This window comes from Odocoileus virginianus, chromosome 10, assembly GCF_023699985.2.
Source record: "Odocoileus virginianus isolate 20LAN1187 ecotype Illinois chromosome 10, Ovbor_1.2, whole genome shotgun sequence".
Classification (NCBI taxonomy): Eukaryota; Metazoa; Chordata; class Mammalia; order Artiodactyla; family Cervidae; genus Odocoileus; species Odocoileus virginianus.
This window is the reverse complement of record NC_069683.1, coordinates 27,864,400-27,887,800: the sequence shown is the minus strand read 5'-3', so window position 1 is coordinate 27,887,800 and position 23,401 is coordinate 27,864,400. Positions and strand designations below refer to the sequence as shown.

Below are 23,401 nucleotides of genomic sequence, written 5' to 3'. Positions count from 1 at the left end.
CCACGTGCCCTGGGGCAGGTAAACCTATGCACTGCAACTACTGAAGCCCACACACTCTAGAGCCCATGTGCTGCAACTACTGAGCTGGCGGGCTGCAGCTACTGAAGCTCGAGTACCTTAGAGCCAGTGCTCTGCAACAGGAGAAGCTACCACAATGAGAAGTCCACACATGCAGCAACCAAGACCCAGTGCAGCCAAAAATGCATAATAAAATAAGTAAAAATTAAAAGTTTTTAATATCTTAAGATGAGTGAAATTGAACATATTTTAATATAAGTCATCTGAATTTATTTTTTTCTATAAAAAATACATCTACTGCCTGTACATGTCCTTTTGCCCATTGTTATTATAGGGTTGTTCAGCTTTTTTCCCCCCATTTTCTTTTTTTTTTTATATTAAAGAGGTAATGGAGAATAATGGATAAAAACACTGATTCTGGAGCTCGATTGCCCGAATTTAAACCATAGCTCTTTCACTTATAACAGTGAAGCTTTGGGCAAATTATATGCTCTGTGCTTCAGTTTCTTTATCTGTAGAATGGGGATAATAGCATCTCCCCATTGGGTCATTATGAAGATTAGGTGAGTTAAAAATACATAGAGTGCTTAGAAATAGACCTGGCATAATGAAACTACTACATAACTGGCAGTCATCAGAATGATGCTGGTGGTGGAGATAGAGATGGAAATTAGCAAAGAGATTTTTATATTTGCCCAAGGACAAATAACTAGTAAGTGGGAGTGTCCAGATTAGGATCTAGATTTTTGGACTCTTAAGTCTAGAGTTCTTTTTATTCTTTTTCATTCTGCTGCACTGATAAGAAATTGAACCCACAGGGGTAAAAACTCAAGCATAGGTATCTTTGGATTTCAGAGTTATTGGGGTAGTGTCTTCTGAGTATAGTTCAGGGAGATTCTTTTTCTGATTTTGTGTTGAGTGTGGGTGCTTTGACAATGACACTTTATTCCTGAGGGTTTGCTGCAATTAGCAAGATACCAGCCTTATAGTTTGTTTTGTTGGTTTGTGTTTGTTAATAGCCAGTCACGCCACCCTAGAGAAGATCCTTTTCAGGAAGGACCGTCAAGGAGGCACAGCTGCTCCTGCAGTCCACGTTGGACTGAGCGCAGTGCTCAGCTTTGGTCATGGACCACGGGTGTTTGCCATTCTCAGGGTGTTATAGCCTTACGGAGTTTCCCTTCCTTTCACACATGGTGTAGTTGCAAGGATTAGAGGCACCGACCCCCCTGCACAGTTGAAAATCTACATATAGCTTTATGATGGATAAGTGGCTTCAGCCAACCTTGGATTCAACCTTAGATCATATGATTCTGTAGTAGGTATTTACTGGGGAAAAAAAAAAAAACAACCTGTGTATAAGTGGACCTGTGCAGTTCAAGTGTGTGTTGTTCCAGGGTCAACTGTAATTGTCAGAGGACAGGCATTAAGAAAGTATTTCCACCACTGGATTCATTTATAAATACTTAGATACTCAACATTCAGTGACACCTGAAATAGTTTCTAGTATTTCTTTTCTGTGAGATGAAGGAAGGGTGAATGGTTGTTTCTGTGCTACTGAAACACTTGGAAAATCCCAGGGAGGGATTGGTGGGCCTTGGGACCAATTCCTCTGGACTAGGGAGGGTGATGTTGCCTTTTCTGGTTCTTTTGACATCTTGTTGCTGTGCTTCCCCTGCCCTCAAATATATTTCTTATAGCAGTTTTAGTTTTACAGCAAAGTGAGAGGAATGTACAGAGATATCCCATGTGATCCCTGCCTCCACACATGCACCGCCACCCCTGTTATCACTATCACTCACCAGAATGGTAGCTTTGTTACCAAGGATGGCTGTACAGTGACACCTCATAAATCACTCACATTCCTTAGTTTAACTTACTCAAGGAAGTGGATCAAAAAAGATATTGCTGTGACTTATGTCAAAGAGCATTCTGTTTTTTATTTTCTTCTAAGAGTTTTATAGTGTCCAGCCTTATACTTAGGTCTTTAGTACATTTCGAGTTTATTTTTTACATGGTGTTAGTGTTCTAATTTCATTTTTTTTTTCTTTACATATAACTTTCCAGTTTTCCCAGTACTACTTACTGAAGAGACTCTTTTCTCCATTGTATAGTCTTACCTTCTTTATCATAGATTAGTTGGGTGTGTGAGTTTGTTTCTGGGCTTCCTGTCCTGTTCTGTTGGTCTGTATTTCTGTTTTTGCACCTGTACCAGACCATTTTGATTACTGTAACTTTGTAGTATAGTCTGAGGCCAGGGAGTCAGATTCCTCCAGCTCTGTTTTTATTTCTCAGGATTGCTTGGATTATTTGGAGTCTTTTGTGTTTCCATATAAATTTTAGAATTTTTTGTTCTAATTCTGTGAAAAAATGCCATTGGTAATTTGATAGGGATTGCACTGAATCTGTAAATTGCCTTGGGTAGTATATTCATTTTGAAAATATTGATTCTTCCAATCCAAGAACCTGGTATATCCTTCCATCTGTTAGGGTCATCTCTAATTTCTTTCATGAGTGTCTAAAGTTCATTTTTTTCTTTTTAAGCACTGAATAATATTCCATTGTCTGGATTATCAGCTTTCAAATATAATAGACAGTTATATTACCAGAAAAAGTGAGTTTATTTGGGAATAGCCAGAAAAATTGACATTCAAGATATGCAAACTGTGGCAGACTGGAGGCAAATCCAGAGAACAAGGAAGGGGAATTTGCTTTTACAGGGAAAAGAAGGATGTTGGGAAGGGCTGTAATAGCCAAAGAGTCCATGGAGGAGGCTGGGAGTACAAAGTATAGAGGCTTCTCATTGCTTGAGCTGCTGCATGTCTGATTGGTACAGTTGATTTTGGGTGGAAAGAAGTTTTCTTCTTGCTAGATAGTAAACTAAGCAACACCTTTCTGTCATAGACAGGTATATAGCTCTTCTTATTAGGAGTAATTGACAGATACAGAGGGGCATGAGCACACCCCCTACAGGCCTGTCCCTACTCTAATTTTAGCTGAGTTTTCTTTGATTATTAATAATTTCACAGTATGTACCTCAGTTTATTTATCCATTTACCTACTGAAGGATATTTAGGTTGCTTCCAAGGTTTGGCAATTATGACCAAAAGTACTATCAACATTTATTTACAGGTTTTTGTGTGGATGTAAGTTTTTAACTCATTTAGGTAAATATAAAGGAGTGCAATTGCTGGATTGTACTGCAACCCACCCCAGTATTCTTGCTTGGAGAATTCCATGGGCGGAGGAGCCAGGTGGGCTATAAGTCCATAGGGTCACAAAGAGTCGGACACAACTGAAGTGACCTACACACACACACAAACACACACACACGGTAAAAGTATATTTAGTTTTATAAGAAATTGCCAGATTGCCTTTCAAAGTGGCTCTATCATTTTGCATTCCTACCAGCAATAAATAAGAATTCTATTGCTCCACATCCTCACCAACATTTGGTATTGTCAGAGATTTGGAATTGAGCGCTTCTAATTAGGAATGTAGTGTGTGTGTGCACGCTTAGACTCTTTGTGACCCTTTGGACTGTGTCCGTCAGGCTCCTCAGTCCATGGGATTCTGCAGGCAAGAGTACTGGAGTGGGTTGCCATGCCCTCCTCCAGGAGATCTTCCTGACCCAGGGAATTGTCCTGACCCAGGGACTGAACCTGCATCTCCTGTGTCTCCTGCATTGCAGGCGGATTCTTTCCCTGCTGAGCCATAGCATTGTGTAGCAGCATCTTGTTTTAATTTGCCATTCCCTAATGACATATGTTGGGCGTTTTTTTTTTTTCATTTGCTTGTTTGCTACATCTTCTTTACATTAAATCTTCCTTGATGAGGTGTCTGTTAAGGTTTTGCCCATTAAAAAAAATCAGGTTGTTTTCTGATTAAGTTTGATATTCTTTGTTTATTTTGGATAACAGTCTTATATCAAATACATCTGTTGCAAATGTTTTCTTCAAGTTTGTGGCTTTTCTTCTCACTCTCTTGACATTGTCTTTTGCAGAGCAGAAATTTTTAATTTTAATGAAGTCCATCTTATGAATTATTTTATGAGTCATGTCTTTGATATTTTATCTAAAAAAGCATCACCTTACCAAATCATGTAGATTTTCTCCTGTTGCTCTTCTTTTTTGATAGTATTGCAGATGTTTCAACTACAATTTCAGCTTTTGGAGTGGAGGGAGTTGACATGACTCTAGAAAGGTAGAGGGAAGTAAAGAGAAAATTAAGAAAAGTCAAGTCCTACATCAGCAGACAGTAACTTTTTTGTTGTTGTTGTTAAATTAATGTTCTTTCTGTGCTAAAATTCAGGGAACCTGAAAGGTTAATCATGATTGATAAATATCTTAGTATAATTAAAATGTTCTCCAGTAAGCTTTAAGAGGCATTGTAAATGACTTTGATTTAAAAGGGGAGATTTTCATTTCTCTGACCTTTTTTCCTGCTTCATTTCTCATATAATCTAGGTGGATTGAAACCATATTTCATAAGGCTTCTAAGAAATTATTTTGATATTATAGCTACACTTATGTAAGTTTAAATCCTAATAGCATTTTTACCGATTATATAATAGAGCATTTCAGAATTTAGAGAAACTTATGAGTAGTAAATGAAAATGAAATAAGAATATTATTACATGCATACCTTGGAGATACGGAGAATTTGGTTCCAGACCACCATATAAAGTGAATACTGCAATAAAGCAATAAAACCAAAGTTTTTGGTTTTCCAGTGCACATAAAAGTTCATTTTATACTACACTGTTGTCTGTTAAGTGGGCAGTAGCATCATGGTTTAAAAAACAAGTACATACCTTAATTTAAAAATACTGATCATCATCTGACACTAACAAGGTTGTCATAAACCTTCAATTTGTAAAAACCATGATACCTGTCAAGTGTAAGAAAGTGAAGCACAATAAAGCTAGATAAGCCTGTGCTGAATCATTTGCTCTAGAAGTTAATCTCATTTCTCCAATAGAAACTGAGATCTGAAGAGATTTTAGTCCATGCCTTGTGTATATGTATCTCAGGAGGGCTCCAAGACACCCCCCCCCCACCCCCCACAGGTTTGATGATTCACTAGCAGTGCCCCCAGGACTCAGCATATAGTCCTAGTGTGGCTATGATTCATTGCAGTGAAAGGATACAGATTAAAATCAGCAAAGGGAAAAGGAACATTGGACAGAGTCCAGGGGAAACCAGGCATAAGCTTCTAGAGTTCTCTCTCAGTTGAGTCTCACAGGACATGCTTATTTTCCCCAGCAACAAGTTGTGACTACATGTGTTAAGTGGTGTGAACCAGGGAAGCTTCTTACAGGATTATTGCCCAAAGTTTTTATTAGGGGCTGATCATATAGGGACTGTCTGCCTAACATGTTCCAGAATTCCAGAATCCCATCAGGAAAGAAGGTATTCAGCATAACTACATAGTTTATACAGTTTACATAGTAAGACAGTTGAGGTAACAGTGAGCCTGTACCTAATCAAGGTGGCTGAGAACTTTCCCCAAATCTTCCTAGCCACCAGTTAAAGGCTAACCCTGTACTCAAGCCTTAAGATAGGCAGTTAGGCCTGCTGTTGTTGTCTTTTCTGCATTGTGTGTGTGTATATATGTGTAGCATTTAGCATGTGGTGTGCTCTTATTAAATGTTAGCTGTGTTTTTATTATAGGGATTCTTCATTGATTACTGCTACTACTAAATGTGGTCTTCTGCATTCCTGTGAAGTAGATTTGGCCAATATTTTAATTTCCACTTGATAGATGAGACCAAGGCAAACAGAATCTTTGATATATCTAGATACTCTCACTTAATTGACAGAACAGGTGTCAGAACCTAATATGTTCTTTTTGCAAGCCAGTAGGGAAGAAAAAAATTATTTTTGCCTTGTTGACATTTCTAGAGGGCATTATTAAAATAGGAAAAGGCTTAAATATTTAAGTTAATGTCAGATTGGACCAGTTCATGACCTTTTATACTTAACTGTTTTTGTATTCAAGAATTACTTTGTTGACTATGTAATTTTTTGAACTTTTGGGCATGATGCCAGTTAATGCAGCACAGTCCTGTTGGGAGAATTTGCAAAAAGTGACTGTTTAGCATTTTTTATTTTTAAAGCATCAAGATTCATTACTCTTAATCCAACAGTAAGCTAATCTATATCAGTACTAATCTTGGTGAGTAGAAATTAATCCTACCCTTGTCATTACCTTTTACACTCAAATGAGTCAAGGTATAGTAATATTTCAGTCAGTATGCCGAGTTCTTACTTGGCCTTAAATATGAACGTTGAGATTTCTTAGTAAGTATCCCAGAGTGAATTTAACTTTTCATATAATAAATGTATCCAAGCAGTTGGGTAATTATCTTCATTTCTCTTAAGTTATACCTGCAAATAAACCAGACCAAACTACCATTTCTTAATCTCGTCAATACCAGAGGCAGTTTTATAGTTATTAGATTCTACTGCATGCCACTCTACTGTCTGAAAATAGTTTACAAAGTGTTTTCACTTTCATTATATTCATTTGATCCTCATACTCGGCTGTCATAGTAGGTATTTTTCTGATTTTTAGAAGAGGAAGTTAAGACTGACTTATTTGAGACTCTGGAAGCTTCTAAGTTTGGGATCAGGCTTTTAATTTTGTACTATTTACACTATATAATAAAGCTGTTAGGCTCTTTGGACATTTTCTTCTAAATGCCATCAAGAATTAAAGAAAACAAATTCTCTAACAGTAAGTAAAAATTATAATCGTTTTTACTAGTCTGTCGCTAAAGTACGTTTGGTCCCTTGTGTTGGATAGTAGACTTATTAAAAGCCTGAATAAGATTATGCTCCTTATGTTGCTTCCAAATAAAAAATAGATTTAGAATTTTTAAAAGTAGATATGAGAAGAGTCTTACACTTTGTACCAGAAGAAACTGTGATAGAATTTGTTACTATATTTTGGCCTGAGGAAGGTCTTTCCAAATATGCAAAATGCAGAAGTCATAAAGGAGAAGTTTGATTAATATAACTACACAAAAATCACCACTGTAAGCAAAGTCAAGACAGATGATAAACTAAGAAAAGTATTGCTATTCATGTGACACAAGGGTAGTTCTTACATAGAGCTTTAACAAATCTGGAAGAAAAAGTTAACTCCAGCAGGAGTAAAGGAAATTATATACTTTTTATATCAAAGGAAATGTAAATTACTCAAATATATGAAAAGTACTCAGTTTCATTCATTAAGCGCATAAGATGCAGAATTTCACCAATTATATTGGGAAAGCTAAGCAATTTCAGCACTCATCGTGCTGGCAAAGGTGTGAGGAAATTGCAGTCTCATGCATCACTGGTGGGACTATAAGTGTGTACAGGTTTTATGAAGGGGGATTTGATATTGTCTGCCAGAATTACAGAAGCACATTTTCTTTGACCCAGTGGTTCTGAATCCAGCAACTTAATCTGTGGCTATACTTGTAGACATGCAAAATGATTCATATGCAAGATCACTCATTGTAACATTGTTTTAATAGTTACTGGAGATTTAAACTCACTTCATACCTCTAATTTGGTCCTCATTTTTATTCTTAGGAGTAATTTGTCTTCTCTCTCTTTTTTTCCTTAACCAGTTTTTAGAGTTTTGCTTCTGAATCATCTCATAGTACCATGTGAAAAAAGTTGTTAGTTTTTTTTTTTCAACTTTTTATTTTATATTGGCTTCCCTGGTAGCTCAGTCGGTAAAGAATCTGCCTGCAGTGCAGGAGACTAGAGTTTGATTCCTGAGTCGGGAAGATCCCCTGGAGAAGGAAATGGCAACATTCTTGCCTGGAAAATCCCATGAATGGAGGAGCCCGGTGGGCTACATTTCATGGGGTCGTAAGAGCTGGACATGACTTAGCGACTAAATCTCTTATATTGGAGCCAGTTAACAATGTTGTGGTAATTTCAGGTGGACAGCAAGGGGACTCAGCCATACATATACATGAATCCATTCTCCCCCAAACTCCCCTGCCAGTGGTTGTTATCAGTAGAAATCTACTCTGGCAGAAAAGGAATTTATTGAGAAAGAATATTGGGTAAGCTAAAGTTATCAGCCAGGTAGCTACAGAACTTGGCTTGGAAAATGGCAGTTAAGATCCAAGAACAAAGTCTGTATAATGTGAATTTTTTGAAAATTTTTATAACTTCTTTGAGACCTAGTGTATTTTTAATTGTTCCTTGTTGCTTTAAGGAATATGTATTTTGCTCATTGAATTCATAAATACATAATCAAGTTTGTTAATTTTATTGTTCAATTTTTCTGTATTTTTATTACCTTTGCTCTGCCTGATCTGTTTTTAATTGGGATGTGTTAAATTTTTTTACTATAATTTTGGATTTATTAGTTTCTCTTATAGTCTTATTGTTTTGCTCTGTGGTAGGTTCATACAAATTCATAATTATTGTATCTTCTTGATGAGTTCACTTTTTCATCATTATGTAGTTTCCGTCTTTATACCTTAATTCTTTTTCTCTTAATTTTGCAATGTACTAGTTCTGTGGTCTTGGGGAAGTCATTAACCCCTCCTTTTCCTTATTGTAAAATGGTTATAATACCTGCTTTACAAAGTTTCTGTGAAGATTCACTGAGAAAATGTATATGAAGTATTGTTCAGGAATAAGTTCTTCATAAATGGATTAAAAGTATTTTCCTTTTTTTGCCTTAAGGGTTTTGCATTTCTCCTCCCTCTTCCACTGCTCTTTTACAGCATCTGCTTTTAAATACTATTTGCCTATAATTAGAAATGTTCTTAAGAGATACGATTAAAATAGTCATCAGGAGTTTATTTTTTAAGTGGATGAAGGTGATGGAATGTTTTCCTCCCAAGCCCTGGATCTAATAACTCTCTCCTGTTTGGTACAGCTTTAAGTTCCTGTTTTCTGCATCTGCATTAGGTCCAGTGTTTCTAAGAATCTTCCACATTTCTCTGGTGTAAATGAGTCTTTCTAAAGTAGTTGAGACAACTGAAAAAGGACGAAAGTCACCTTTTTGAGGAGCCCACTTTTCTACAACAAATATTATCAACCTGAATGGATGTAGAGTTATTAGTAAGTCTTAAATACCGTGTTTAAGTCACTATATATATATATGGGGGTGTATAGAAGTGTCATGTACATTTAAGAAGGCTGAAGTGTGTGTTTTCTCCTTCTTTTTTATAGCATTTAGGACTTATCTTTTATTTGTTCCTAAGTTGGATTTTTATTTTTTATATAATCAATATGTATTGTGTGCCTCTTGTGGGCCTGGAACCTCAGATTTAAAACTATATATAGAGAAGAGAAGAACACAGAATTTCAGCTGAGAAAGCAACATAAAAGGTTTAGAAATATGTGGCGTGTATGTTGTAATTAGGTAGTCGAGTTGAGAGAGACAGTGCTTTAGAAAGATGAAGTTGTGATCAGTCTCTGGAAGACCTTCAGTGACATTGAAGAGTTTTGACTTTATTTTATAGGCTGATCAAAACCACTGAAAAAATCAGGGTATATACTGAAAATATTTATAGGTTGTAATCTATTGGCAGTGTTGAAAAGAAGTAGAAAGAAACAGTAGTATGAGTAAAACTTTAGCTTATTTAAAATGTCACTTGGTAATATTTAACTGAAAGCTTTTAAAAAAAAATTAAGTAAATAATTTTTGGCTGTGCCAGTGGCGCAGCGTGCGGGATCTTAGTTTCTGGGTCAGGAGTCAAACCTGCACCTCCTTCAGTGGAGCACGGAGTCTTACTCACTGGACTGACAGGGAAGTCCCGAACTAAGAGCTTTAAATATAGTTTTCCTTGAGGTCTTTTACCATGTTACTTTTATCAGTGAGACCCTTTAGACCACTCTGTGTACTATTTTTTCCTTCCATCTTATGTTTATTTTCCTTCATAGCCCTTAGTACCATCAGAGGTATTATACACACACACTTGTGTGTTTATTATCTGTTTCCCTCCACAATTTTGTAAGCTCCATGATAGCAAGGACTTTATTTGTTCAGTGCTTCTCCCCAGTGCTTAGGACTGTGCCTGGTTTATATCCTTTAATAAGTATTGGTTAAATGAATGAATGAATATTCAAATTGTGGGAAGATGACCACAATTTTTATGTGGTTTATGATGTAGGACAAGATCTTGGTTCCTTCCTAGAAAGTTCTGTTAAAAAGTGTTTTCTTTTCTCATTTCTCCAGAGTTTATATTCAGAGCACCAATCAAATTAAACAAGCCTGGGGAATTTCGTGAGGAATATGAAAGCCTGAAAAAGGTATAGTATACATATTATTATGCCATTCATTTTCTTAAAGTAAATTGGAATAATGACATTAAAGAGTACTTAGTGGAAGTTTAGATTTAATAGGGAATTTTAAAACTGATAATGTAGAACCTGTCTGCATTATAGCAAACAGATGAAAATGTAGCTCACAGAGCCTATCATACACCTGCTACAGTAACTGGCCACCAGGAGAGGTGTTCTTAGCATTTAAATGTTAGTTAAAAGCTAACATTTAACCTTTAATAATAATAGCTTGTATTATTTTTCATTATCTTAAAAGGTTACTCTAATTACATGTGGTGTTCTATAAGAACTGTAACTTAGACTGATAAAGGGTAGTGGAATAATTTTCTAGTTAGAGAGCATTTACCATTGGGAAAGCTTTTATCTGTGTCCCCATCATCTTATTTTTGATGTTTTCAAGCTAATAGTCTGGGAATCATTTGAAAAATTAAGACTTCAAAAAGTCTGGTTATAAGAAATATAAGATTTGTATTATCCTTCCCCAGCCCTCTCCCTGAACCACCATCCCTTACCTAAGATCATAATGATTAGATAATTATTCTACATGTAGATGTTTAATATTTTATAAAGACAAATAATCCACTTAATCTGAATTGAACATCATCATAAAGCAGAGGCAAGACAATAACATTATTGTGGCATTTTAGACTGAATGAAAGGTCATGTTAAAGAGAAAAAAGACTGTGCTTAACTACTATATATTTGATCTTTTCTTTTAAATGAGAGTGTCAAATGTTGACATGGGTCCTCTTGCTCCTTTTATATTAGAGTTGTGAGGTTTTTGTTTTTCATTTTAAATCAGTTACAAAGCTTTTTTCTACATAGAAATTGTTCTCAGGGGCAACATGAAGAGAACCACAGATTTCTCTTAAATAAAATTCCAGAATATGCAGATATTTAGTTTTAATGTGACTTTTTAGAAATTTGGAGAATATGGAAATTTTAAAGCTATCAGCTTGAAGATAATGAGAAAATAAGGACTTGGAGGTAGAAAAAAGAAGTAGGGCAGAAGGCATAGTAAGTGCAGAGATTTTTTATAAACCTTAGTAGAGAGAAAGAAACCTTGGGGAACTATCCTTTTGTTCCTGTGAGGAGGGAGGGACAGAAAAAATAGTTTTAAAAGTGACTGATAGCATAATGTTGTTGAGTGAAGCCAAGACAATCTCATTCTGTGTAAACTGGATTGGATTTGAAAAACACTCACCTATGTCATTGTGTTGAATAAATTTAACCATAGATACTCCCTGCCCCCCTTCCCCAAGCACCCAAGTTATCCTTCATCCATTGTATTATCTGGAGAATGGAAATCCAAGTCATAGAACTAAATTATAGTGGATATGCCACTATTGTGGCATATCCATACAGTGGAATACTATTTAGCAACAAAAAGGAATGGAACACCGACACGTGCTACCAGATAGATGAACCTGGAAAAGATGCTAAGTGAAAGAAGTCATGAAAGAAACCACATATTGTATGTTTCTATTTATAGAAAATGTCTATAATAAACAAAAGTATAGAGACAGTAGATTAATGGTTGATTGAGTAGAGGTGGGAATGGGGGTTAATAGTAAATGGACATGAATGATTTTATTGCAGTGATAAAGGTTTCTAAAACTGAATTATGGTATGTTCCACAACTTGGTAAATTTACTAAAAACCATTGAATTATATATTTGAAATGGACAAATTATATAACATGTAAAAATATGCCTCCATAAAGTAAAAAAATTAATATATTAGACATTTGGATGGAGAATTTGATAAAAAAAAATGTGTCTTAGAATGCATATTTTCTGAAACAAAGCAAATATATAATTATCTAGATGAATCCCTAGGGAAGGGAGATATTTAAAAGTTTTTACTAAGCAAGTGATGGAAATTAATTCTACACAATTCATTACTAATTTGATGTACAATACACTTTGCTTAGTATACTTTTTTTATTTTGTTTAAATAACAGTAAAAACCTTTATAAAGGCTATAAAAAAGTTATCAGGAAGTTTTATTCCACTGATTCTAGGTCTTTTAAAAGATGTTTGCTTCCTAATCATAGATCCTTCTACCCATGAGGTAGTGTTATGCTTACTGAGGTTACTGTGAGTGTCTAAATTTTATGATTCTATAAATAGATTTATATTTCTAAATATGTTTAACATTTTCTTCCTGCCATGTGTTATAGCTAATTTTGTCTTTTTTATGCAAAAATATGCAGAGCAAGCTGTGAAAGTTTTTTTTATTTTCCACTCTCTTCCCCAGAGATAACTAGCATCAACAGTTTAGTGTATATCCTAGATTTTTTATGTACTTACACACACACAGTCACATATGCTTTAGTCTTTTTCAGTATAAATGAGATCATGATGTATATTCATTTATTCAGCAAATATTTATTATGTCCTTACTGTGTGCCAGGTACTAGGGATATGATGCTGAAAAAGACACCCAGGGTTCTTGCTGTTAGGGAGATTCCATTCTAATGGGGAAGATGAACAGTAAATAAGCAAAAAAAGTATTTAATATATATTAATAAAGCAAGGTAGGAAGAGTTACAGGGGAGTGGAAGGGAAACTTGAGACACAAAACAACTGTTTTTAATACAGGGATCAGGGAAAATGTCAGAGAAGGCAGCATTTGAGTTGCTACCTGGAAGAGGTGAGGGAGCAAGCCAAGTAAAGTTGTGAGGAGAGAGCATTCCCAATAAAGGGAACAGCAAACACACAGGCCCTGAGATGGAAACAGGTCTTCCTTGTTAAAGGAACACCTTGGATGAAACTGAGTGTACAAGTTGTGGATGGAAGTGTGGTATGGGGATTTGGTATGATGTGAGTTGTGAGAGAGAGGAGGGACATATCAGAGAGGGTCTAGTTGCCTAGTAAGGACCCTAAGTTTATTTTAAGTGTGATGGGAAGCCAGTAATATGATCTCACATATCCACCTGCAATGCAGGAGATCCCAGTTCGATTCCTGGGTCAGAAAGATCCACTGGAGAATACCCAGTCCAGTATTCTTGGGCTTCCCTTGTGGCTCAGCTGGTAAAGAAGTCGCCTGGTGGAGACCTGGGTTCGATCCCTCGGTTGGGAAGATCCCCTGGATAAGAGAAAGGCTACCCATTCCAATATTCTGGCCTGGAGAATCCCGTGGACCAGTCCATGGGGTCATAAAGAGTCGGACATGACTGAGTGACTGTCACTTTCATATTTTTAAGAGGTCTCTAGTTGCCTTGTGGGGAATAAACTGTAATGGGCTTAGGAATTAAGAATTGTATTTACTATCAATAGTGGAGACTCCAGTATTCTTGGGCTTCCCTGGTGGCTCAGATGGAAAAGAATTCACCTGCAGTGCAAGGAGACCTGGGTTCAATCCCTGGGTTAGGAAGATTCCCTGGAGGAGGAAATGGCAACCCTCTTCAATATTCTTGCCTGGAGAATCCCATGGACAGAGAAGCCTGTCAGGTTGCAGTTCATGGGGTCACATGACTGAGCAACTAAGCAGAGCAGTAGAAACCCCAACATAATGACTCAAATAAACTAGGAGTTTTATTTTTTTAAGTAACAAAAAAGCTGGAGGTAAACTGCCCAGGACTAATATGGCAGCTCTAGGACATCAGAGGTTCAGGGTCCTTTTGTTTTTCTGTTTAGACATCTTCTAGTGTGCCTGTCTCCTTGTGGTGTGAGATGGTTGATCCTTCTCTGTAATTCCATCTAGACAGAAGGTAAGGCAGAAGGGCATATGTCAGCTGAATTTGGTCTTTTAAAGAGCTTTTTCCAAAGCCCCACCCAGTGACTTCGCCTATATTTTGTAGTGTAGTGTCACAGACTCCCTGTGGCTGTCAGGAAAGCTGGGTAACAGTGTTTTACCTGGGTACATTAGCTTCCTCGGTAAAATTAGGATTCTTTTAGTAAGAAATAAAAAAATGAATACTGGGTAGGCAGCTAGCTATCTCTGCTTCATGGGACAAAAATGGAAATAAGACCAATTAGAACATGGAATAAGCAATGGGTTGGGTTTAACCAGTATTAGAAAGTATGCTAAGAAGTATGACAGAGGGAATGATGCAGTGGACCTGAAGGTGTATACAAGGAAGTTGTAATTTTGGATTGTGGTTACTTTAAGGATGTTGTTTGAGGAAGGAATTGAGAACATGAGGGACATGGTGGACAGTGAGAGTGGTAGAGTCAGTGGACTGGAAGTTTTGATGGTGATAAAGAATTATGAAAGTAGGGTGACTAGCATATTAGTAAAGTTGGAAACCTAGAAGTGGTGGCCTAAATGTGAAAGGCTTAAATGTGATGCTGAGAGGTAGTTTTAGTTATTGAACATGACAGTTTGGGGTATGATTATGGGAGGAAGTAACTGAAATAGGATGGAAGAAAAGATTTATCTGAAGGAAGTGAAGAACCTGAGAGAATATATTGCTATTGAAATCTTCAGGAATGATCACTGGAGTAGCTGGGCAGAAACTTTGGTGCTGAGGTTTTCTGTGAATAAGGGGAGTTGACAGGCCAAGTAGGTGACTCCACAGAGAAGGGTTGTGAGTATTATGGTCTAATGGCAAAGACTTCAAAGAACCTAGGAGTTTTTTTTTTTCTGACAGTATGTTTTTTTTTGTATGTATGGATGGGAAGCAAGTGTTTTCGTGTAGGTACTTTTTTCATACCAAATGATATTTCATGGTGTGGATGAGGTGTACATAATACATTTAACCACTGGTCATTTAAATTGTTTCCCCTTTCCCCCAATTTTGAAGAGATGTTGCATTAAACATGTATGAATATATCTGAGCAACTATTAAGTTAGATTCCTAGAAGTGAAAGTGCAGGTCAAGTGGTATATACACTTTGTATATACCATTTTGGTGGATATTAAAAAGACTTTTTCAACTTAACTTTCTTATCAACAGTAAAAGAGTCCCTTTTCATTATTTTTAATATTTTGCTATCTCCTGAATAAAATATCTCATTGTTTTCATTTACATTTCCTGGATTACTAGAGGGGAGGAGCATCTTATGCTTACTGGCTATTTCTGGGTTTTTTTGTGAATTGCTTATTTAGTAATTTCACACCTTTAAGTGTGAAAACTAGTTCCATCTTCTGCATATTTGTGATCTTGTTTGTTAGTGGCATGCTATTTTTTTCTGTGCTTTTATAGATATGTTCCATTAAAGAGAAGTTTCCTGACTTTTCATGTTGTTTTAAGCAGAAGGAGAATATTAGAATGTGCTCAGCCCTCCATCTTGTTGCGTTGATTGGGGAAAGAATTTTGTTATGTTCATTCTTTGATCCCTGTTTTGGAAGGTTCCCCTGGAGGAGGGCATGGCAACCCACTCCAGTATTCTTGCCTGGAGAATCCCATGGACAGAGGAGCCTGGCAGGCTACAGTCTATTGGATTGCAAAGAGTGTGATTCTACTGAAATGACTGAGCACAGGGGAAAGATTAAGGAAGCACCAAGAGGCCAGAAGGTCCTACAACTCTCACAAATTATTTCTGTAGTGTACTATCATTGGGTAGACCATTTTACCAATTTAGATAAGAAAATGAGACAATTAGGGATGCACAAGTCTCTAATTTTTAAAGTGCCACTGGAACTACTGTGCTGGCGTCATCTGTGGGTGGTGTGGCACTGTATGTGTGAGGGGTGGGTACTGTAGGAGGTCATGGTGACTTGCAGGGTTCTGCACTTCATGTTCAAAGTGGAAAACCATTTCCTAATGGCGTTTCTCTTGTGATGTCCTGGGAATGAAGGCCTTAATGATGGAAAATGAAGTAAAACAATGGATGGATTTGAACCTGAGGATGATCATTTTGTTGCAGAACTGACTTACAATTAGGGCATCAGAGACTACAAACTTGGCAATGACTTCATGATTATCACACTCACTTCTAACCAGTTCAGTTCAGTCGCTCAGTTGTGTCCGACTCTTTGTGATCCCATTGACTGCAGCATCCCAGGCCTCCCTGTCCATCATCAACTCCCAGAGTTTACTCAAACTCACATCCATTGAGTCGGTGATGCCATCCAACCATCTCATCCTCTGTTGTCCCCTTCTTTTCCCGCCTTCAATCTTTCCCACCATCAGGGTCTTTTCTGATGAGTCAGTTCTTTGCATCAGGTGGCCAAAATATTGGAGTTTCAGCTTCAGCATCAGTTCTTCCAATGAACACCCAGGACTGATCTCCTTTAGGATGGACTGGTTGGATCTCCTTGCAGTTCAAGGGACTCTCAAGAGTCTTCTCCAACACCACAGTTCAAAAGCATCAATTCTTTGGTGCTCAGCTTTCTTTATGGTCCAACTCTCACATCCATACATGACTACTGGAAAAACCATAGCTCTGACTATATAGACTTTTGGCAAAGTAATGTCTCTGCTTTTTACTATGCTATCTAGATTGGTCATAACTTTCCTTCCAAGGAGCAAGCGTCTTTTAATTTCATGGCTACAGTCACCATCTGCGGTGATTTTGGAGTCTAAGAGAATAGTCTGTTACTGTTTCTATTGTTTCCCCATCTATTTGCCATGAAATGATGGAACCAGATGCCATGATCTTAGTTTTCTGAATGTTGAGTTTTAAGCCAACTTTTTCACTCTTCTTGCAATGCCAGGAAGCTGGAGTGGCCACTCAGTGAGGTTGCGGGAGGTGTTTTTGAAACCAAAACCCCTGGAGGATATAAATTCTGTTTGCAGAACTGTAGTCCACCGCAGACAGATCCTATATTAAAAGTAACTCTACCAGAGTCTGATCTTGAAAAGTCCTTTAGCTATTGATATAATTTACTAGAAATGAAAGTTTATGAAAAAGATGAAAAGAAGCAGAGGACTTTGCTGGTCCAGGCTGATAACCATTATAAGCTGGAGCTACAGGACATCCAGGAGACAGTGATCTTGCAGCAGCTTTTGGACAAATTGCCTTTTCTTGCCCCTAGAAAGAGTTGTCAGGTGACATGATAAAATGGGAGAACTGGGGTATTCTGACAGTCCAGACACTCTAGGGAAAGCAACAGTGCAAGTGATCATTCTGCCTGACCCTGATGGACATGAAATTTGCTTTGTGGGAGATGAAGCATTTTAAAAACTCTGAAAGATGGATCCAGAGAGAAGCAGATTATTGGCTGATGCAATGGCAGAAGATGAAAGTGAGGAATAGTTTGCTTCACAAAATAAAACAAGGCTTCAGGTTAACTGAAGACATCATGCATAACAAGCATTAGTGTTTCAACACTTCTGAGACCTAATGCATTGTGATAAATGCTCTCATAACTTGGTTGTTTCCTGCACAGCTAGAGAGGTTGGAGTGGTAAAGATCTGTGTATTTTAATCTTTGAAAGGTCTGATATATTTTAGAAAAATCCCATCATTATTAGTCCATTAAGAGGAGAACTCTCACTGTCATCCTTACCATCACTGGAAGGGCACACTCTATGTGTGACTGTATTACATTAGTAATAAATTCTTCTCTGGACTGAGACAGCTGTATGGAACATTACCTTTGGTTGGGGGTGGAGGGAATTTTGATAAACACGTAACTTTAATGAAAACAGTTATATCCAGATTTTTTTTAAGTGCGATTGAACAGCACTCTTCCCACCAGGCCTGTGTTCATGACACCATTGCATTGGTTATCTTTTACTGTGAAATTGAGAGAAGCTCTTCCAAAACGTGGGGACTGCTGTGGTCACCAAAATAGATATAGTTTGTATTGCAGGGAATATTTGTTGGAAGACCTCTTAAAAATTTATTAGTTTAATCACATCTTTCATTTCAATCACATTCTTACAGAATATAAGCCTCATACAAAAAACTTTGTCATTTTTGGTCAGGGCTATATCCTTAGCTCTAAAAGCAGTGCCTAACACAGATTCTCATGTGCTGTAAATGTTTGTGGAATTAAACTTACTGCATACAGGCTCTATGTATAGTACTAAAGTGGGAGAGGAGACATCAAGGATGAATAGGACATGGTTCCAAATTGAAAGTAGTTCATATGTGTTTTAAATATATGGCTAGTTAACATTTGAAGTAGTATTAATAATAGGGAATACATACTCTGGGGGTAGTTACGTAGCATTTGAAAGACAGTAATCAGAACTTTCTCTGCAGAGGCTCCTATAAGCCCTTCAGTTATTTCTGGAGTCATCCAGTGCCTGAGGTTTGTTGACTAGCATAACAAATATTATAAATGTTTTCTAAATTTTTAATTTTTGTAATGTTTAAACAATAAAATGAACATCTGTATACCCATCACTCAGCTTCTGCAATTATGAAGATAAATAATTTTTCACGGTAAAGTGGGTATTATTCACGACATGATTAGCTACAAATATTCTGTAGGTATCTCCACCCTTGAATGAACAGGATTGAAGAATCTAGTGAGCTTCCACAGGCTGTTCCTTCAGTGGAGCCTTGCCCTATGGCTAGGAATTCCATTTGCTTTTGTGTTTAACTGTCAGACAATTCAGCTGTTTGATTCTAACCAGAAGATTAGTTGAAGCATCCTGTTAGATGATTGCCTTGAGTGGACCTGTCATACAGGTTATTTATTTAGTATCTAAAAGGATAGAATGCTAGCTGGAACTTCATGATACTTATGTATAAGTTACATGACACACAGAAAAAGTTTTAAGTGCTGTGAGATATATATGACATAAAATCTGTCAGTTTAACCACTTTAAGTATACAATTCAGTGGCCTTAAGTACATTCATAGTGTTGTGTAATCATCACTGTTCTCTTTCTCCAAAATATTTTTATCACTCCAAACAGAAACTCTGTACCCATTAATCGATAACTCCCCATTCTGTCATACCCCCCAACCCCCATTAACCTCTAACCTACTTTCTCTTTCTACAGATTTGTCTATTCTAGATATGTAAGTGGAATCATATCATATTTGTCCTTTTATGACCTGGCCTATTTCACACAGCATGTTTTCAAGGTTCATTCACATTGTAGCATGTTTTAGTAGTTTGTTCCTTTTTATGGCTGGATATTCCATTTTGTCAAGGCTGTGGTCTTCTCAGTGGTCACATGTGGTTCTGAGAGCTGGACTGTAAAGAAGGTAGAGCACCAAAGAATTGGTACCTTTGAACTGTGGTGCTGGAGAAGACTCCTGAAACTCTCTTTGACAGCATGGTGATCAAACCAGTCAATCTTAAGGGAAATCAGCCCTGAATACTTGTTGGAAGGACTGATATTGAAGCTGAACGAAGCTCCAGTGTTTTGTTCATCTGATATGGACAGATGACTCATTGGAAAAGTCCCTGATGCTGGGAAAGATTGAGGGCAGAAGGACAAGAGGGCGTCAGAGGATGAGATGGCTGGATGGTATCACCAGTGCAATGGACATGAACTGGGGCAAACTTTGGGATATGGTGAGGGACGGGAAGGCCTGGCGTGCTGCAGTCCATGGGGTTCCAAAGAGTCAGACACAACTGGGCAACTGAACAACAACAACATTTCATTTTGTTAATCTTTTCATTTCCTGATGGACTCTTGAGTTGTTCTCACTTTTTGGCTGTTGTGAATAATGCTGCATAAACATTGGAATACAAGTGTCCATTTGACTCCCCCTCTCTTATTTTGGGTATGTAATTAGGAGTGGAAATGCCAGGTCAAGGGAATCATTAAACTGTTTTCTACAATAGCCTTACAATTTTACATTCCTACCAACCATGTGTGAGGGCCCCAGTTACTCCACGTTCTTGTTAGCACTTGTTATTTTTTGATTTTTAAAAAAAATAACCATCCTAGTGGGTATCTCATTAGGGTTTTTTTTTCCCCCTCATTAGGTTTTGATTTGCATTTCCCTAATGAATAATGATGTTGAGACTTTTTTCGTGTCCTTATTGATAACTTTGTATTTCTTCTTTGGAGAAATGTCTTTTCAGGTCTTTCTGCTCAATTTCGAGTTGGGTTTTTGCTATTGAGTTGTAAGTTTTTTTTTAATGTATTCTAAATAGTAAATCTTTATCAGATACATGATTTGTAAATATTTTCTTCCACTATGTAGGTTGTCTTTTCACTTTTTTGTTAGTATCCTTTGCACAAAAGTTTTTAGTTATGATGAAGTCCAATTAATGTTTTTTTCTTTTTGGTCTGAATTGCTTAATGCTTTTCTGTTTCACTTTTTCACTTTGCCTAGTAATTCTGAGATTCATTCAGCTAGTTATGTGTATCAATAATTTATTCTTTGTTACTGCAGAGTATTATTTCATTGTACATGTCACAGTTTGTTTATCTTTTTGCCTCTTAATAGATATTTGGGTTGTTTCCAGTTCTTAGCTATTACAAATAAAGCTACTGTGACCATTCACTTGCAAATCTTTGTACAAAATAATTTTTTTTCTCTTAAGTAAATACTTAAGCTTGAGATGGCTGGATCATATGGGAGGTGTGATTTCTTTTTTAAGAAACTGCCAAACTGTTTCAAAGTGATTTTCCCATTTTAATTCTTACCAGTAGTGTATGAGTGTTCTGGTTGTTCGCAGTCTTTGCCAACGTTTTGTAGGGTTAGTCTTTTTAATTTTAGCAATTCTAGTTTTTATGTAGTGGTATCTCATTGTGGTTTTAATTTGTATTTCCCTAATAACTAATAATGTTGAACATCTTTTCAGGTGTTTATTTGTATTTTCTTACTGTTGAAGTTTGAAAGATTTTTGAATACAAGTCTTATCAGGTGTATGCTTTGTAAATATTTTTCTCCCTGTATCAGTCTTCATTTTCTTAGAGCCCTTTGAATGATAAAGGTTTTTAACTTTCAAAAAATACACTTTGTACATTTTTTTTTCCTTTTGTAGATTTTGCTTTTGGTGTTATATCTAAGAGTTCTTTTTCCAAAGTCAACAAAGATGTTCTCCTGTGTTTTCTTCTGGAAGTTTTATAGTTTTTAGGCTTTATGTTTAGGTCTGTGATCCATTTTGAGTTAATTTTTATATATGTTGTGCATATAGATGTCCCAGTTATTCTGGCACATTTGCTGAAAAGACTGTCCTTTCTCCATTGGATTGCTTTTTGCACCTTTGTCAAATATTAGTTACCTGCATATTGTGGGTTTGCTTCCAAACTCTATATTGTATCTGTATCATTGATCTATTTGTTTATTATTACACCAGTACCATGCTGTTTTGATTATTGCAGCTTTATAGTAAGAAGTTATTTTGGCTTTTTCAAAGTTATTTTGGCTTCTTGGTTCACTGTATATCCATCTGAATTGTAGTATTGGCTTGACAATTTCTACAAAAACACTTGCTGGCATTCTGATTGGGATTGCCCAGAGTCTATAGATCAGTTGGGGGAGAATTGATATCTCAGTAATTGAGTCTTCAGACCCATCAACATGATATCCTTCTATTTATTTAGTTCTTTTTAGTTTCTCTCAGCAGTGGTTTGTGGTTTTCACTTTCCAGATCTTTTATCAGATTTATCTTAAATATTTCACATTTTTTGGATATTGTTGTAAGTGGTATTACAATTCTTGCAAGTATATAAAAATACTATTGGTTTTTACATTTTGATACTTTATCCTACAAAGTAGGATACTTTTTGATACTTTATCCCTGTGCTAGACTCATTTAGTAGTTTCAGTAGCTTTTTTTGTAGATTCTAGTGGATTTCCTACATGGAGGATCATGTCTGTGAATAATGACTGTTTGTATTGGAGGACTTTTACTACCTGATTTTAAAATGATAGTCATCAAGAGAGTATAGTGTTAGCATAAGGAAAAGACATAGGTCAATGGAATAGAATATAGACCTGAATAGACCCCCTCATAAATAGTCAATTGATATTCCTAAGGGCACAGAAATAATTCAGTGGCAAAAGAGCAGTTTTTTCAACAGTGATGTTGGAACAGATTTATCCTGTGAATAAGTCAGTCTTGATCTGTATACCATGGATCATAGACTAAACATAAAAGCTAAAATTATGCAGAAGAAGACCTAGAAGAAAAAAATATTGGCCTTAGGGTAGGCAAAGATTTACTAGACCAGAACCCCAAAAATCCTAATCACAGAAGAAAAAAATGATACATTGAATTTTATTCAAGTTATATATATATAATCCTCTATGCATTTAGAAAATAAACAAAGCAAATACTGGGAGAAGATATTCTCAAAATATCTAACAGCAGACGTTTATTTAGAATTTTTTAAAAAAGAATCTTGATTGGAAACAGACACTTCACAGAAGACATGCTACCGAAAATATGAAAAGATGCTCAACAGGGAGATACTCACTAACATCCCATGTAGGATATCCCCTACTTTCTCTGGAATAGCTAAAATTAAAAGGCTAAGAATTCCATGTCTCCAAATGAGTGTGAGAATGAAAATAAGCTGGATTTCTCATGAATTATTAGTGGGAGTATAATCCTCCCTCCATATCTGCAGGGTAATGGTTCCAGAAACCATGTGGATACCAAAATCCATGGATGCTCAAGTCCCTTATGAAAAACAGAGTACAGTTGGCCTTTGGCATCTGCAGGTTCAGTGTACACAGGTTCCACCAAAGGCAGATTGATATTTTTAAAACATTTACTTTATTTTTGGTTGTACTAGATTTTCATTGCTGCATGCAGGCTTTCTCTAGTTGCAGAGAGCTGGGGCTGCTCTTCATTGCAGTGTGTGGGCTCCTCATTGCAGTGCCTTCTCTTGTTGTGGAGCACAGGCTCTAGATGCACGGGCTTCAGTAGTTGCAGCACATGGGCTCAGTAGTTGTGGCTCAGGCACTCATTAATTGAGGCTCACAGGCTCTAGAGTGCGAGCTCAGAAGTTGTGGTGCACGGACTTAGTTTTTCTGCAGCACATGGAATCTTCCTGGACCGGGGATGGAACCCACGTCCCCTGCACTGGCAGGGGGATTCTTATCCACTGCACCACCAGGGAATTCTGGCAGAGTGATATTTGATTTTTGATCTGTGGTTGGTTAAATCTACTGATATGGAACCCATGGATATGGAGGACTGATTGTATAAAATGGTATAATCTCCATGGGAAACATTTTGGCAGTTTATAAATTTAAACATATACTTAACTACTTGATGGAGAAGGCACTGGCGACCCACTTCAGTACTCTTACCTGG

General features: G+C 36.8%; 1 protein-coding gene and 1 pseudogene across 1 annotated transcript in view; both read left to right on the top strand.

Moving 5' to 3' along the window:
* The window catches only part of RNF169 (ring finger protein 169), an 82,429-nt gene that overhangs the window by 20,735 nt on the left and 38,293 nt on the right, over positions 1–23,401 (top strand). Inside the window, exon 2 of the mRNA XM_070473253.1 lies at positions 10,216–10,289. Within this exon, the coding sequence (XP_070329354.1) occupies positions 10,216–10,289 (74 nt within the window). The remainder of the gene's footprint in view (positions 1–10,215; positions 10,290–23,401) is intronic.
* On the top strand, positions 14,467–20,642 carry LOC110128862 (glyoxalase domain-containing protein 4 pseudogene; annotated as a pseudogene).